The sequence below is a fragment of the Eleutherodactylus coqui genome, chromosome 1, assembly GCF_035609145.1.
Source record: "Eleutherodactylus coqui strain aEleCoq1 chromosome 1, aEleCoq1.hap1, whole genome shotgun sequence".
In the NCBI taxonomy this organism is placed as follows: domain Eukaryota; kingdom Metazoa; phylum Chordata; class Amphibia; order Anura; family Eleutherodactylidae; genus Eleutherodactylus; species Eleutherodactylus coqui.
Window position 1 is genome coordinate 215,747,437 of NC_089837.1, and position 14,025 is coordinate 215,761,461.

Genomic DNA, 14,025 nt, shown 5'->3' on the forward strand with positions numbered 1-14,025 from the left:
TGTAAGGTTCTTTATTATATACATCAGAAAAAAAAATCACACGCAGCATGGAACATCCATAGAAACAAGGGGAGCTCATTTGGATTCAGAGAATATTAGCAGTTGTGTTGAAAATATGTCCACAGATAAAGTTTATTTAAAGTGCCTCAAAATAGAAATTATGCATAATAGCTAGAATCTATCATGGCATATCATCACCACATTGCTACATGTATATATATATATATATATATATGTATATATATATATATATATATATTCTTTGTCAATTTCCTGGCAACTTACTATATATTTGGAACTTGGTGTAGCATTGTGATATTCCATAACAGATTCGTATTTCTGCTGCAGATCTGCATTTACAGACACAATTGATTCTCATGCGGACTGGCCCAACCAGCCTTGGATTTCTGCTGCAAATTTGCATTTACAGATGCTGCCGATCGTCACATCACCAGATAGAGCTGAGGGTGGACACCCACTGGCGATTTTTTCTATCTTGCGCTGCAAGAGCAAGTGAAAACACTCGCCTCGCAGCGCAATGGGATAGCATGCTGCACTTCTGCTACAGCTGTCACAGCTGTGACAGCTGTGGCAGAAATCCGCGGTATTCTCCCTATCTTTTCAATGGGGCTAGCGCTGCTGCCACTGGCCCCATTGAAAAGACTGGCGATATCCCGGCGTCTTTTTTCTCGCGCTGCGAAGCGAGTGTTTTCACTTGCTCTCGCAGCGCAATAGAGGAAAAAACGCCAGTGGGTGTGAGCCCTAATTCATGTGTGGATATTCAAATATAGATTCTCTTCAGAATTTCAATTAGAAATGTGAATTCTCTTTTTTCTGCCAGGCATATTCCAAATCTACGCACAAATAAAGATCCATATTATATAAACTACAGTGTATTTTTCCATTTAAATGAGTGTAATATGGATTTGATGCAGAATTCACATGGATTCCACATCAAATAAACGTCAAATTGTGTCATATGTACATGGCCCTTAAGATGCCTTTTTTGTTACCATATCTGCTTTTCAGACATGTTGGTGTAACAGTGTCCTCTATTCTTTTTACTTAGTTATCATTGAAGAGGAGAGGAAGCAAAGATGCTCAGAAATCGGAAAAAAAACCCCTACAGACACCAACAGAGGTAGTTTGAATACTATAATTATTAAGAGATGAATAGAAAATGTACTTCAAAATGCGCCTCACTTGCAGTTTAAAAATGCTTTTGTAGCTAAATGAAAGGTGGACTTACCCGGTGCCAGAAGGGTTAATCCGGTGGTGAAGGAGTTAACCCCTCTGCACCTGTTGTCCACGTTAGCCTTCAGCAGGTTTCTTGCTTCTCCATGTTTCTTTTTGGAGCGGCGTCCAGGGATATCCTTTCACCGTGTTTGCAAGCACGGTCGGGCTGGATAACTTAGTATAAAAGTAAAAAATAAAAACTATCCCGCGCCTTGGCAGAAAACCAATCTTTTTTTATTCTTTAAAACAACGCGTTTCAACACAATATGTGTCTTTTTCAAGTTCATACAGACATTTTCATATATGCTGCCTTATATAGTGTGGAATAACATGTATGTGTGGCTCACTCCCCAATCATCTAGAGGCGTGTTTTTTTTTTTTTGTTTTTTTGTTTTTTTCAATTAGGGTACTTTATTGTTCCCTTGTCTGTCCACGGAGCTCTTTTGGAATGCATTGCATTCCATAGGTTTTTTTTTTTTTTTTTCCATTAACCTTTATTGTTTTCGTTTCAATTGTCTCTCCTATTCACACCATAATCCAGTTCTGTTTTTAAAAATTTTTCATATAAAATTATTATCTAGGATTACTATTAAAGATGAGCGAACACCAAAATGTTCGGGTTCGCGTTATTCGAAACGAACTTCCCGCGATGTTCGGGTGTTCGTTTCGAATAACGAACCCCATTGAAGTCAATGGGCGACCGGAACATTTTTGTATTTCGCCGATGCTCGCTAAGGTTTTCATGTGTGAAAATCTTGGCAATTCAAGAAAATGATGGGAACGACACAGCAACGGATAGGGCAGGCGAGGGGCTACATGTTGGGCTGCATCTCAAGTTCACAGGTCCCACTATTAAGCCACAATAGCGGCAAGAGTGAGACCCCCCCCCCCCGCACTGTCAGCATAACGATCGTTCTCCTCTGCCACAGCTGTAACAGCTGTGGCAGAGAAGAACGATGTTAGCCCATTGAATTCAATGGAGCCGTCAATACAGCCGACTCCACTGAATGCAATGGGCTGCCGGCGATCGCGGGATGAATTGTCGGAAAGGGGTTAAATATATAAGCCCTTCCCTGCAATTCATCCAGAAATGTGTAAAAATAAAAAATATATATATACTCACCTGGTGCCGGCAGACGGAGTTCAGCGCGGCAGGCTGCAGTTCTCCTGAACTGCTCTGAACAGCTGTGAGTAGTATTCAGCAGCCGGGGATTTAAAATCCCCGCCTGCTGAATAAGATGCCTCTGATTGGTCACAGCCTGACCAATCAGAGGCCAGCCCTCACTCACACCCATTCATGAATTCATGAATGGGTGAGTGAGGGCTGCCTCTGATTGGCTCAGGGGCAGCTCTCCTGCCCCTGAGCCAATCAGAGGCAGCCCTCACTCACCCATTCATGAATTCATGAATGGGTGTGAGTGAGGGCTGGCCTCTGATTGGTCAGGCTGTGACCATTCAGAGGCATCTTATTCAGCAGGCGGGGATTTTAAATCCCCGGCTGCTGAATACTACTCACAGCTGTTCAGAGCAGTTCAGGAGAACTGCAGCCTGCCGCGCTGAACTCCATCTGCCGGCACCAGGTGAGTATATATATATTTTTTATTTTTACACATTTCTGGATGAATTGCAGGGAAGGGCTTATATATTTAACCCCTTTCCGACAATTCATCCCGCGATCGCCGGCAGCCCATTGCATTCAGTGGAGTCGGCTGTATTGCCGGTTCCATTGAATTCAATGGGCAAACATCGTTCTTCTCTGTCACAGCTGTTACAGCTGTGGCAGAGAAGAAGGATTTGTCTTCTATATGTTCTCAATGGGGTTGGCGCTGCTGCCGCCGGCCCCATTGAGCGCATATAGAAAAGATTTCTCAGGGAAGAAAGTTAAAGTAACCCGAACATCCGAACGTCGTGTGGTGTTCGTTACGAATAACGAACATCCCGAACACCCTAATATTTGCCCGAGCATCAAGCTCGGACGAGTACGTTCGCTCATCTCTAATTACTATCTATTCATTTTACTATATTCTACATACACAAATATACACAAAAATACACAAAAAAATATAAAAAATACACAATAAAAAAATAAAAAGTTTTTATGTAGAATATAGTAAAATGAATAGATAGTAATCCTAGATAATAATTTTATATGAAAAATTTTTAAAAACAGAACTGGATTATGGTGTGAATAGGAGAGACAATTGAAACGAAAACAATAAAGGTTAATGAAAAAAAAAAAAAAAACCTATGGAATGCAATGCATTCCAAAAGAGCTCCATGGACAGACAAGGGAACAATAAAGTACCCTAATTGAAAAAAAAACAAACAAACAAAAAAAAACAAACCACGCCCCTAGATGATTGGGGAGTGAGCCACACATACATGTTATTCCACACTATATAAGGCAGCATATATGAAAATGTCTGTATGAACTTGAAAAAGACACATATTGTGTTGAAACGCGTTGTTTTAAAGAATAAAAAAAGATTGGTTTTCTGCCAAGGCGCGGGATAGTTTTTATTTTTTTACTTTTATACTAAGTTATTAAGAGATGAGCTACATTGATAGTATTGCATTTGAACTGTATCTCTTCTTCAGTCTGTTGTTACAGTTACTACATAATGGAAGATACAATAATTATAAAGTAGTCAACATGCTTACATGGGGGGTCCAGGAATCACAGATAGAAAAAAGGATAGCTCAGATTACTCTTTCAAATCGAGTAGAGGTGGCATTTTCAGTTCAGTTATGGTTAATTTTAAGAGTACCTGCACTTTCAGAAAACTTTTGACATGTCATAGAGACATTTCAAAAGTATTGATCAGTGAGGGTTCTGATAGTGAGACCCCTGCTGATCGCTAGAATGAGGGAGCTGCAGTGCTCACCCAAGTGCTGTGCCCCCTTGGCTACTTTCACTAGTTTTTGGCTTCTTCCAGCAGCCGAAGACGGCCTCATAGAGGTGGATAGGAAGCTTCTATACACCTCTATGAGGCCATTTCAGTTGCCAGAAGCAGCCAAAAACGATAGTTCCACTTTACTCTGTCAAAGACTTTGGCAGCGTTGAGTGAACAAACAACCCTGCTCCAACAAACTTGATCTGCCTGAAAATTCAGATTCATCCTCCTAATAGCAGTTGATTTGTTTGGCATGAAGTCGGGCTGATCATCATGTATTAAATTAGTCATTACAGAAAGTAATCTATTCGCAAGTACCTTCGCCAAGATTTTAACTAGAGATGAGCGAACGTACTCGGTAAGGGCGATTTCGCAATCGAGCACCGTGATTTTCGAGTACTACACTACTCGGCTGAAAAGTACTCGGGGGCGCTGTGGGTGAGCGGGGGGTTGCAGCGGGGAGTGGGGGGGGGAGGGAGAGAGAGAGGGCTCCCCCCTGTTCACCGCTGCTACCCCCCACTCCCCTCTGCAACCCCCCGCCCCACAGCGCACCTGAGTACTTTTCACCCGAGTAGTGAAGTACTCGAAAATCGCGGTGCTCAATTGCGAAATCGCCCTTACTGAGTACGTTCGCTCATCTCTAATTTTAACATCAGTAGCCAACACAGATATTAGACGATAGGAGTCAAGAAGAGTCTTGTCACAGAGACGGAAAAAGTCTATAGACTAAATTATTTGGCCCTTGTCACAGTTATAGACTAAAATGTATATACTTTAATGAAAATTTAACTTAAAAACATGAATGGGCTAACACACATGCGTATCGCATGGACGAACAAAACAACCACACAAAAACACAAAGGTCGCCTCTTCCTTATCTCAGGAAGCTAATGGAGGCTAGAAAAATCGGTATAAATAAAGGACACCTGATGTTGTGTCCTCTATTTTTTAGATCACGTAAGAGGTAGGAGGATGGCTCTATCTGCTGTAGGGCGCCTGTAAGTATAATGCCCCCAGCAGAGTGTTTTAGGTAGAGAACCTCTTCCTAACAAAAATTCGCCCCTCTGTGATTACAATATAGCGCTTAGCGCATGACGAGATGGTTCAAATAAGAGAAGCTCCAAGAGAACAAGACCCTTATGCGCAAGAATTACGGTGCAGAACAGGGTTATTCAATTGCAGTATGCTCGGCTCAACGCGTTTCCCCACACGAATGTGGTTCATCAGGAGCACATATATTTTTTGAAGAGAGAATAATAAATCAGGGTGATAACTGATTTTGCTTTTTGTTGTTTTTTCGTGATAAATAGATATTTTAAAATATTCGGAGAGGGTGGCTTGGGAAAGTGCAATTTATGTGCTCGATCATATATAAACTGGATCACAGCATCTGATTTAATCAGGACAATTTCGAGCACTAAACCGCCTTAGCGTGTCTCTGTAGCCAAGTTCTAGGGAAGTCCACACAATCGATAGCTATAGTGAAAAAAAAAACAACAATACAGCTAGGGCTGAATGCAATTCACCACAGAAAGCCCACAAGTAGAACTTGCCCAGAACTAGGTTTTGATTGCAGCAGGCAAAAGAAGTTGTTGCAAAAATAAATGCAACAGCCCCAAAAAGGCTAATAAGCCCTAGAGATTTTTTGATCCTTATTTGGTGTATTAGCTGCAGATGATGCAGCCAATTCAAGAGTCAGAAGCTCATAAACAGCAAATAGTTCTATCATAAACCCAGTAAGGGTATTAGAGAAGCTATCTAATAGAGCCTGCAAATAGGTGCCAGATATCTAATCCGCCAAAGTATCCCTAAAAGCACCCAAAAATAGAAAAGCAAATAAATAAAAAGATAAAGCCTGTGGCTCTGATGGTGAGCCACAGGAGTAATGCTGAATTGACTGGAAGTGTGCCCATATAGTACTTCACTGGAACGCCCCAAGGGAGGGGATTGAAGTATGGCCCAATCGCTGTGGTCCAGAGAGGACAGGGGCCGGACTATCATAATTATACTCTGTAACTCGATCGTAGTGCAAATAGGAGGATGCTGACTCACATATATGCATGACAGACATGTTCAGAGTGACCAGAACAGGTCTGATCACTTGTCTGAAGCCTTGATCGTTGGATAGTCTTCATAGTAGCTCCGGACGGCAGGGTGAGCTACCGCGCATGCGCGTGACGTCATCACGCCTGCATGCATCCTCGATGACGTCATCACGCCGGTCATGTGATCGCTAGGTTGATCACATGAATGGGAACAAAGTCCCATTGCTAGTAAGGGCAAAGGAGCAGTTCTGGCAGCTGTAAATGCAGTTGACAGAAACAGAAGAGGATAAATAGCAGCAATGAACTTTGCACTTTGATTGTATAGTTTAATAAAGATATTAATATTGTATATTCTCAGATTTAGAACATAGAGAGCAATATGTAGTTTACGATAGATCTTGATATTTTATATTAGCAAATAAGTAAACATAATCCAGTAAAGCATACTAATGATGATAAAATTGATATGTGATAATCAGACAAAATGAATGATTCCCATAATAGGGTATTAAGAGGCCGGGCGAAGGACAGGGGCGGTTAGTAAGAATCTCAGATATATAAGTAACATCAAGGAGAGTATATCAGATGATTTTTCATTATAAAAAGCAGTTAAAGCATAGGCTTTCGTTCAGGCCAGAAGGACTGAGGCTATTCATACGAAAGATCCAAGATGCTTCTTTCTGCAAAAGGCGTTGATCTACATTCCCTCGTCTACCGTGTGTGCGCAAAAGCTCAATGCCTTGAAATTTTACGGACTGTGCATCCCCATTGTGTGCCAGCCAAATGTGATCCGCAAGAGGTGTGGATTCGTGTCTTTGGATGTTACCAACATGACCAAGAATCCTACGGCGGAATTCCTGGATTGTCTTTCCAATGTAGTTTTTCGGGCACGGACACGTAGCCATGTATTTCTGGTCTTGCAATTAATAAAGTCATGGCAATTGTACGTGCGATTAGAGACAGCACAGGTAAAGGAACTTGACTTATGGATAAATGGACAGGCAGTACAGGAGTGACATGGGAAAGTTCCTCGTGGTCGATTTGACCCTAACCAGGTCACTTTGGAATCATCAGGTGATAGATGGCTTTTGACGAGGTGGTCTTTTAGGTTATGACCACGTCTGTATGTTATACACGGTTTAGGGGAAATGTAGTCTCTGATGTCATGGTCATTTTTCAGAATGTCCCAATAGTGAGATAATATCTCACGTATCTGGAAACAAGCGGTATCATAGGTACCTATCACTCTAGAAGAGTGATCGGTAGAGCGTATTCGTGGTGTTAGTAGTTTGGTACGCTGTTGTTGAGACGCATAGTGGTAAGCCTGTAAAATTGTTTCTTCGGGGTACCCTCTTGAACTAAAGCGTTGCATAAGTTTTTGACTCTCTTGGTGGAATGCAGTTTCATCGGAACAATTCCGTCGTAAACGAAGGAATTGTCCCTTCGGAATACCACGTTTTAAAGGGAGAGGATGGTGACTCTGCCACCCCAATAGACTATTGGTAGCAGTCTTTTTTCTATACAAGGTAGATGAGATGGTACCATCCTCGTTTTTGGAGATCTGGATGTCCAAGAAGGGCAATGTAGTAGAGTTAGTCTCACTGGTTACACGTAGGTTGAGGGTGTTGGTGTTTAATACGTCGACAAAAGAATCGAAGGAGGTGGATGTACCCTTCCATAGAATGAAGATGTCATCTATGTATCGTAACCAGAGTACAATGTTGTCTGACCACTGTGAGTTATTGTAGATGACCTTTTCCTCCCACCAGCCCAGGTACAGGTTAGCATAGGATGGGGCACATGGCGTCCCCATCGCTGTACCCCTGAGCTGGTGGAAGTACTCGGAGTCAAACACAAAATAATTGTGTTTAAGAATAAACTCTAGTAGGTCAATGACACACTGATTGTGACTCTCAAAATGTACACCTCTTTGCTGGAGAAAAAAAGATACTGCCGTCAGGCCACCTTCGTGGGGGATAGAGCTGTATAGTGCTTCAATATCCAATGATGCTAATATGACGTCTGATTCAATAGTGATGCCCTCAAGGATCCTCAAAATGTCCATTGTGTCTCTGACATATGACCTTAACGATAAGACATAAGGACGTAAGATCTTATCAACGTATAAACTGATGTTCTGGGTAAGATTATTTACCCCAGAGACAATGGGACGTCCCTTGATGGGATTCGTACCCTTATGTACCTTCGGTAATGCGTAAAATGTAGCAATAGTAGGGGACGAAGAGTACATAAAACGATATTCGTTAGCGTCAATATTGCCACTGGTCAGTTTTTGTTGCAACAAGTTACGTAACTGCATCAGAAACAGATTAGTAGGATCACTCGAAAGGGTGCTATATGTAGCAGAGTCATTCAAAAGTCGGCGACACATGTCCACGTATTGTGATCTATTAAGTACTACTACATTACCCCCTTTATCCGCTTGCTTTATAATGTCCTGATTAAATCAGATGCTGTGATCCAGTTTATATATGATCGAGCACATAAATTGCGCTTTCCCAAGCCACCCTCTCCGAATATTTTAAAATATCTATTTATCACGAAAAAACAACAAAAAGCAAAATCAGTTATCACCCTGATTTATTATTCTCTCTTCAAAAAATATATGTGCTCCTGATGAACCACATTCGTGTGGGGAAACGCGTTGAGCCGAGCATACTGCAATTGAATAACCCTGTTCTGCGCCATAATTCTTGCGCATAAGGGTCTTGTTCTCTTGGAGCTTCTCTTATTTGAACCATCTCGTCATGCGCTAAGCGCTATATTGTAATCACAGAGGGGCGAATTTTTGTTAGGAAGAGGTTCTCTACCTAAAACACTCTGCTGGGGGCATTATACTTACAGGCGCCCTACAGCAGATAGAGCCATCCTCCTACCTCTTACGTGATCTAAAAAATAGAGGACACAACATCAGGTGTCCTTTATTTATATCGATTTTTCTAGCCTCCATTAGCTTCCTGAGATAAGGAAGAGGCGACCTTTGTGTTTTTGTGTGGTTGTTTTGTTCGTCCATGCGATACGCATGTGTGTTAGCCCATTCATGTTTTTAAGTTAAATTTTCATTAAAGTATATACATTTTAGTCTATAACTGTGACAAGAGTCAAGAAGAGTCAAATCCTTTTCCAATTCTAGAATTCAAACAATCATAGAATCTGTCATGTGGCAGGAGCATATCCTCGTAGCGCTTAAATTCATTTGGAAGGCCATCCAACCCATTATAACCAAATAATTATCAGGCCTTCTCAATGCTGCCACATTAGCTGATGATTCATGAGATTTAATTATAGAAGCCAAAAAAACTGACGCCCTGATTTACCTTCCTCAAAGATCTTCCGCTTCATAAAAAGATGCTTATTTTTTGCAATACCTCTCAGATGATCTGCAAGTTGAGACTGTGCATCTTTCCAATTAATTTCCACCTAATTAGTGGGAGATAGATATATATCCATACATACACACACACACACACTTGCTCTGCATCTAAAGCTTGTCGTTGAAGGGCCCTAATCATATCCTGAGATTTAGACTTATGTAGGCTAATCATCCGTATATAGTGGCCAAGTATAAATTCCTTCCAAGCATTCCACATAAAAGACTCCTCCGTTCTAGCATTACCATCAAGCAGGTTAAACCAAAAGGGGTTTAACCTCCAAACTCTATTCAAACCAACTCCCCCACCACACATAATCAATAACAAATAGAGAGCAGAGTGATTAGACACAGTTCGTGGTAGATATTCCACTCTACAAACATAAGGAAGCATGGAGTACCTATCGTGAGATCTATTCTAGAACGTGTATTATGTGAACAAGAGTATTGGCAAACCTCTGGACTTCTCAACCTCCACAGATCACATGAATCTAATTCCATTATTAAATGTGAGTAAGGGAGGAGAAGCTACTATAGGGCCTTTATTAAATCTATCCAAACAGGGATCCAGACAATTATTAAAATCACCCACAATTAATGTGGGAACAGCAAGGGATATAGCCACAAATTCATAAAATGGTAGAGTTGGAAGGGACCTCCAGGATCATCAGGTCCAACTATTCACTAAATAATCTGAGACAAATGTCTGTCCAGCCTCTGCTTGAAGTCTTCCATTGAAGGAGAACTCACCACCTCCTGTAGCAACCTGTTCCACTCATTGAACACCCTCACTGACTAATATCTAATCTATGTCTCCTCCCTTTGAGTTTCATCCCATTGCTTCTAGTCTTTTCTACTGCAAATGAGAATAGGACTGATCCCTTTGCACTGTGACAGCCCTTCAGATATTTGTAGACAGCTATGAAGTCTTCTCTCAGCCTTCCTTTTGGCAAACTAAACATTCCCAGGTTCTTCAACCATTCCTCATAAGATTTGCAGACCACTCACCATCCTGGTAGTTCTTTCCTGAACTTGCTCCAGTTTGTCTATGTCTTTTTTTAAATCGCAGTGCCCAAAACTGGACACAGTATTCCAGATGAGGTCGGTCTAAAGAAGAGTAAAGGGGAATAATTACCTCACGTGATCTAGACACTATACTTCTCTTAACACATCCCAGAATTGTGTTAACCTTTTTTGCTGCTGAGTTGTTGACTCATGTTCAGTCTGTGTTCTATTAGTATACCCAAGTATTTTTTACATTTTATTTTTTAGTGCAATTCCTCCCATTCTTAATGTGCTTTTTACATTTTTCTTTGCCCAGATGTAGGACTTTGCATTTCTCCTTGTGAAATACCATTCTATTAGTTGCCACCCACTGTTCAAGCTTTTCTAGATCTTCTTGAATCCCCTCTTTCTCCTCTAGCACTAGCTATCCCTCCTAGCTTTGTGTCGTTGGCAGATCTGAGTTTCCCATCAATTCTCTCCTCCAGATAATTGATTAAAATGTTGAACAACACTGGGCCTAGGACAGAACCTTGTGATACCCCACTTGATACATTCTTCCACTTGGATGTGCAGCCATTTATGACCACTCTTTGAGTACGATCACTCAGCCAATTTTTAATCCACCTAACAGTTGCCTTGTCAATCCCATATTTGGTAATTTTTTCAATAAGTATGGTATAAGATACTTTGTCAAATGCTTTACTAAAGTCAAAATACACTATATCCACCCCGTTTTAAAAAAAAATTAACTCAGTCTATGATTCTGTCATAAAAGAAAATTAGATTAGTCTGGCATGACTTGTTTGTAACAAACCCATGCTGGCTCTGGTTAATTACTCCTTTTTTTATCCAAGTACTTACATACATGCTGTTTAATAATGTGTTCAAAGATCTTTTCTGGTATAGAAGTCAGGCTTACAGGCCTATAGTTTCCTGAGCCCACCTTCTTCCCTTTTTTGAAGATAGGGACAACCTGTTCTCCAGGAATTTTCATAGATTATGGTGAGTGGTTCAGCAATTACATCTGCTGCATCCTTTAGTATCCTAGGATGTAATTTATCTGGAGCTGGAGATTTGAATTCATTTAAGTTGTCTAAGTCTTCTCTTACCATCTCTCTGTTTATAGATAGCCTGAATTCTTTTATTTTCACAATCGCACAGGGAAGATCAGTTGATGTTACATCTACTTTCTGAGAGAAAACAGATATAAAATAGGATACAAAATTCCATCACCTTCTTAAGATATATTGCCACCAAAAAATATTTGTTTTGCACAATAATATATTTCAAGACAAATTAATCTCCCGATAGAATCTATAAAAGATGACTCAAAGATTACTTAAATGAGATATTTTTAAGAAACAGTGTACTTATAACTCAAGTACTCATTTTGAAAATAATGTGGCTATACAGAATAATTAAGTAAGTATACAGTATCTTTTATTAAATGTGTTTCTAATAGACAAACAGTAGCTGGTTGAAACTGTTGAATAAATGAAAAAACAGCATATATTTTAGTTGTATCCCCCATAGCCTGCACATTACACAAAATTATGTTAACCTCTTGAACCATTGTATGTAATATTCATTATTTATGGTTTTTACATATAATTTAAAATGCTGGCTGCATTGCATAGTAGAAGTAGAGAAAAAAGCAAATATGGGAATATACACATATGCCCATATTCCCTAAGGCTCTAATCACCTAGGCATGGTGATAATGTTAAAACAAAATCCCAATATCACAGCAAGGCCATTAATACTAAGGAACAGTACCAAGGAACCTTTCACCCGTCTAACAAATAATCTCATTTCAGGCGGTCAAAAACTGTACTGATAACCCACTAATAAAAAGGACTACTTTTTACTGTTATATAAATATTATTCATGTTTATCAATCCATGAGACAGCATGCCTAGAATTATCAAAAAAAGTCTACCCCTGCATTACAACTCTCAGCCATCCTGGATATAAAACAGAATAAGACAGCTATGAAACCACATAACCTTCTCTTAACATCATGAAACTGCATCCATTTTTTTGTATCTTCACTAGAGATGAGCGAACGTACTCGGTAAAGCACTACTCGTCCGAGTAATGTGCTTTATCCGAGTACCTCCCCGCTCGTCCTGAAAGATTCGGGGAGCACCGCTGCTGACAGGTGAGTTGCGGCGGGGAGCAGGGGAGAGCGGGCGGGAGAGAAGGAGAGAGAGATCTCCCCTCCGTTCCTCCCCGCTCTCCCCTGCAGCTCCCCGCTCCGCGGCGCTCCCCGAATCTTTCAGGACGAGCGGGGAGGTACTCGGATAAAGCACATTACTCGGACGAGTAGTGCTTTACCGAGTACGTTCGCTCATCTCTAATCTTCACTGAATAATCTGGAAAGATAGCTATATGATGACGGTCCATAATGTCCCGATCTTTTTAATGCAGGAGTTTTATAAAAACAGTTCTCGGCGTCATACCAGGTGGAAGTGGTTTAGCAGGAACTCTATGAGCCCTTTCCATAGCAAAGAAAGCTAACAAAATATTTAGCCCAATTAGTGATTTCAGCCATTCCTCAGAAAATTCTCTCGAATCCTTCCACCTTTTCTGGAACCCCCCCACCAGTCACAAATTGCTTCTTCTTGGTCTATTTTCCAAATCATCTGCTTTACATTGCAAGTACTGAAAAACTGTTTGCATTTACTAATAATATCTTGCATAGGAATAGTTTTTTTCTTCCATCACATTAATACGTGTCGCTGCTTTAGACAATCTCTCGGTAACTTTTTGCAAATCATGTCTTATAAATTCAACATCTACCAACCTGAGCAGAGAGTGAGGCTAAAACAATATTGCTTTTAGTCACATCTAGAAAAACATCATGTAGAGTAGGTTCATTTTGTGTATCATTTTGCATATCCACACCAGCTTGTACTGAAATGGCCTGCATAATAGTATTCCCAGAGGCAGATGATGCATATAAATAAGGGCAGAGCCTACCCTTCTCAGCAGAGGTAATGTATTAAATGTCCCATCAGAGGAGGCAAATACATCTGTAGATGTCTCATCAGCATTTCTTACCGGGGTTGGAGCAAGAGTTAAATTAGCAAAATCCGCCAATGTTCTGTGCATTCCACACAAAATCGACAATACCTGCAATGTTGTACAGGCAGTCTCACAGTAAAATGTTTGCAGTAGCATTTATAGATGCCTGCAGCTGAGCGCCATCATAAAGCACATGTGCACCACTGGTTTCTTTCTTCATCGCAACTCAGTTAAATGACAGACAGGCCTCACAATCGACCAGCCTCTGCTTTTTCGCTCCTCCACAACAGGAACCATGGTGTAGCACAACCAAAGGCTAAGGGACCAGCTAGGCAGCCAGCACATCAGAGATAGAAACACCGATTCAGGGGGAAAAAAACAAGCTAGCATAACAGATGGGAGCTTTCCTGGTATGTCTCCGTTACTC

The 14,025-nt window shown here is 40.8% G+C and overlaps 2 protein-coding genes across 3 annotated transcripts in view; one reads left to right on the top strand and one right to left on the bottom strand.

The window, feature by feature from the left end:
* ECHDC1 (ethylmalonyl-CoA decarboxylase 1) overlaps positions 1-14,025 on the bottom strand; it is a 105,456-nt gene that overhangs the window by 57,431 nt on the left and 34,000 nt on the right. The window lies entirely within an intron of this gene.
* MTCL3 (MTCL family member 3) overlaps positions 1-14,025 on the top strand; it is a 93,577-nt gene that overhangs the window by 11,764 nt on the left and 67,788 nt on the right. For both annotated transcript variants that reach the window (XM_066605525.1, XM_066605526.1), the window contains exon 4: positions 1,070-1,141. In XM_066605525.1, the coding sequence (XP_066461622.1) occupies positions 1,070-1,141 (72 nt within the window). The remainder of the gene's footprint in view (positions 1-1,069; positions 1,142-14,025) is intronic.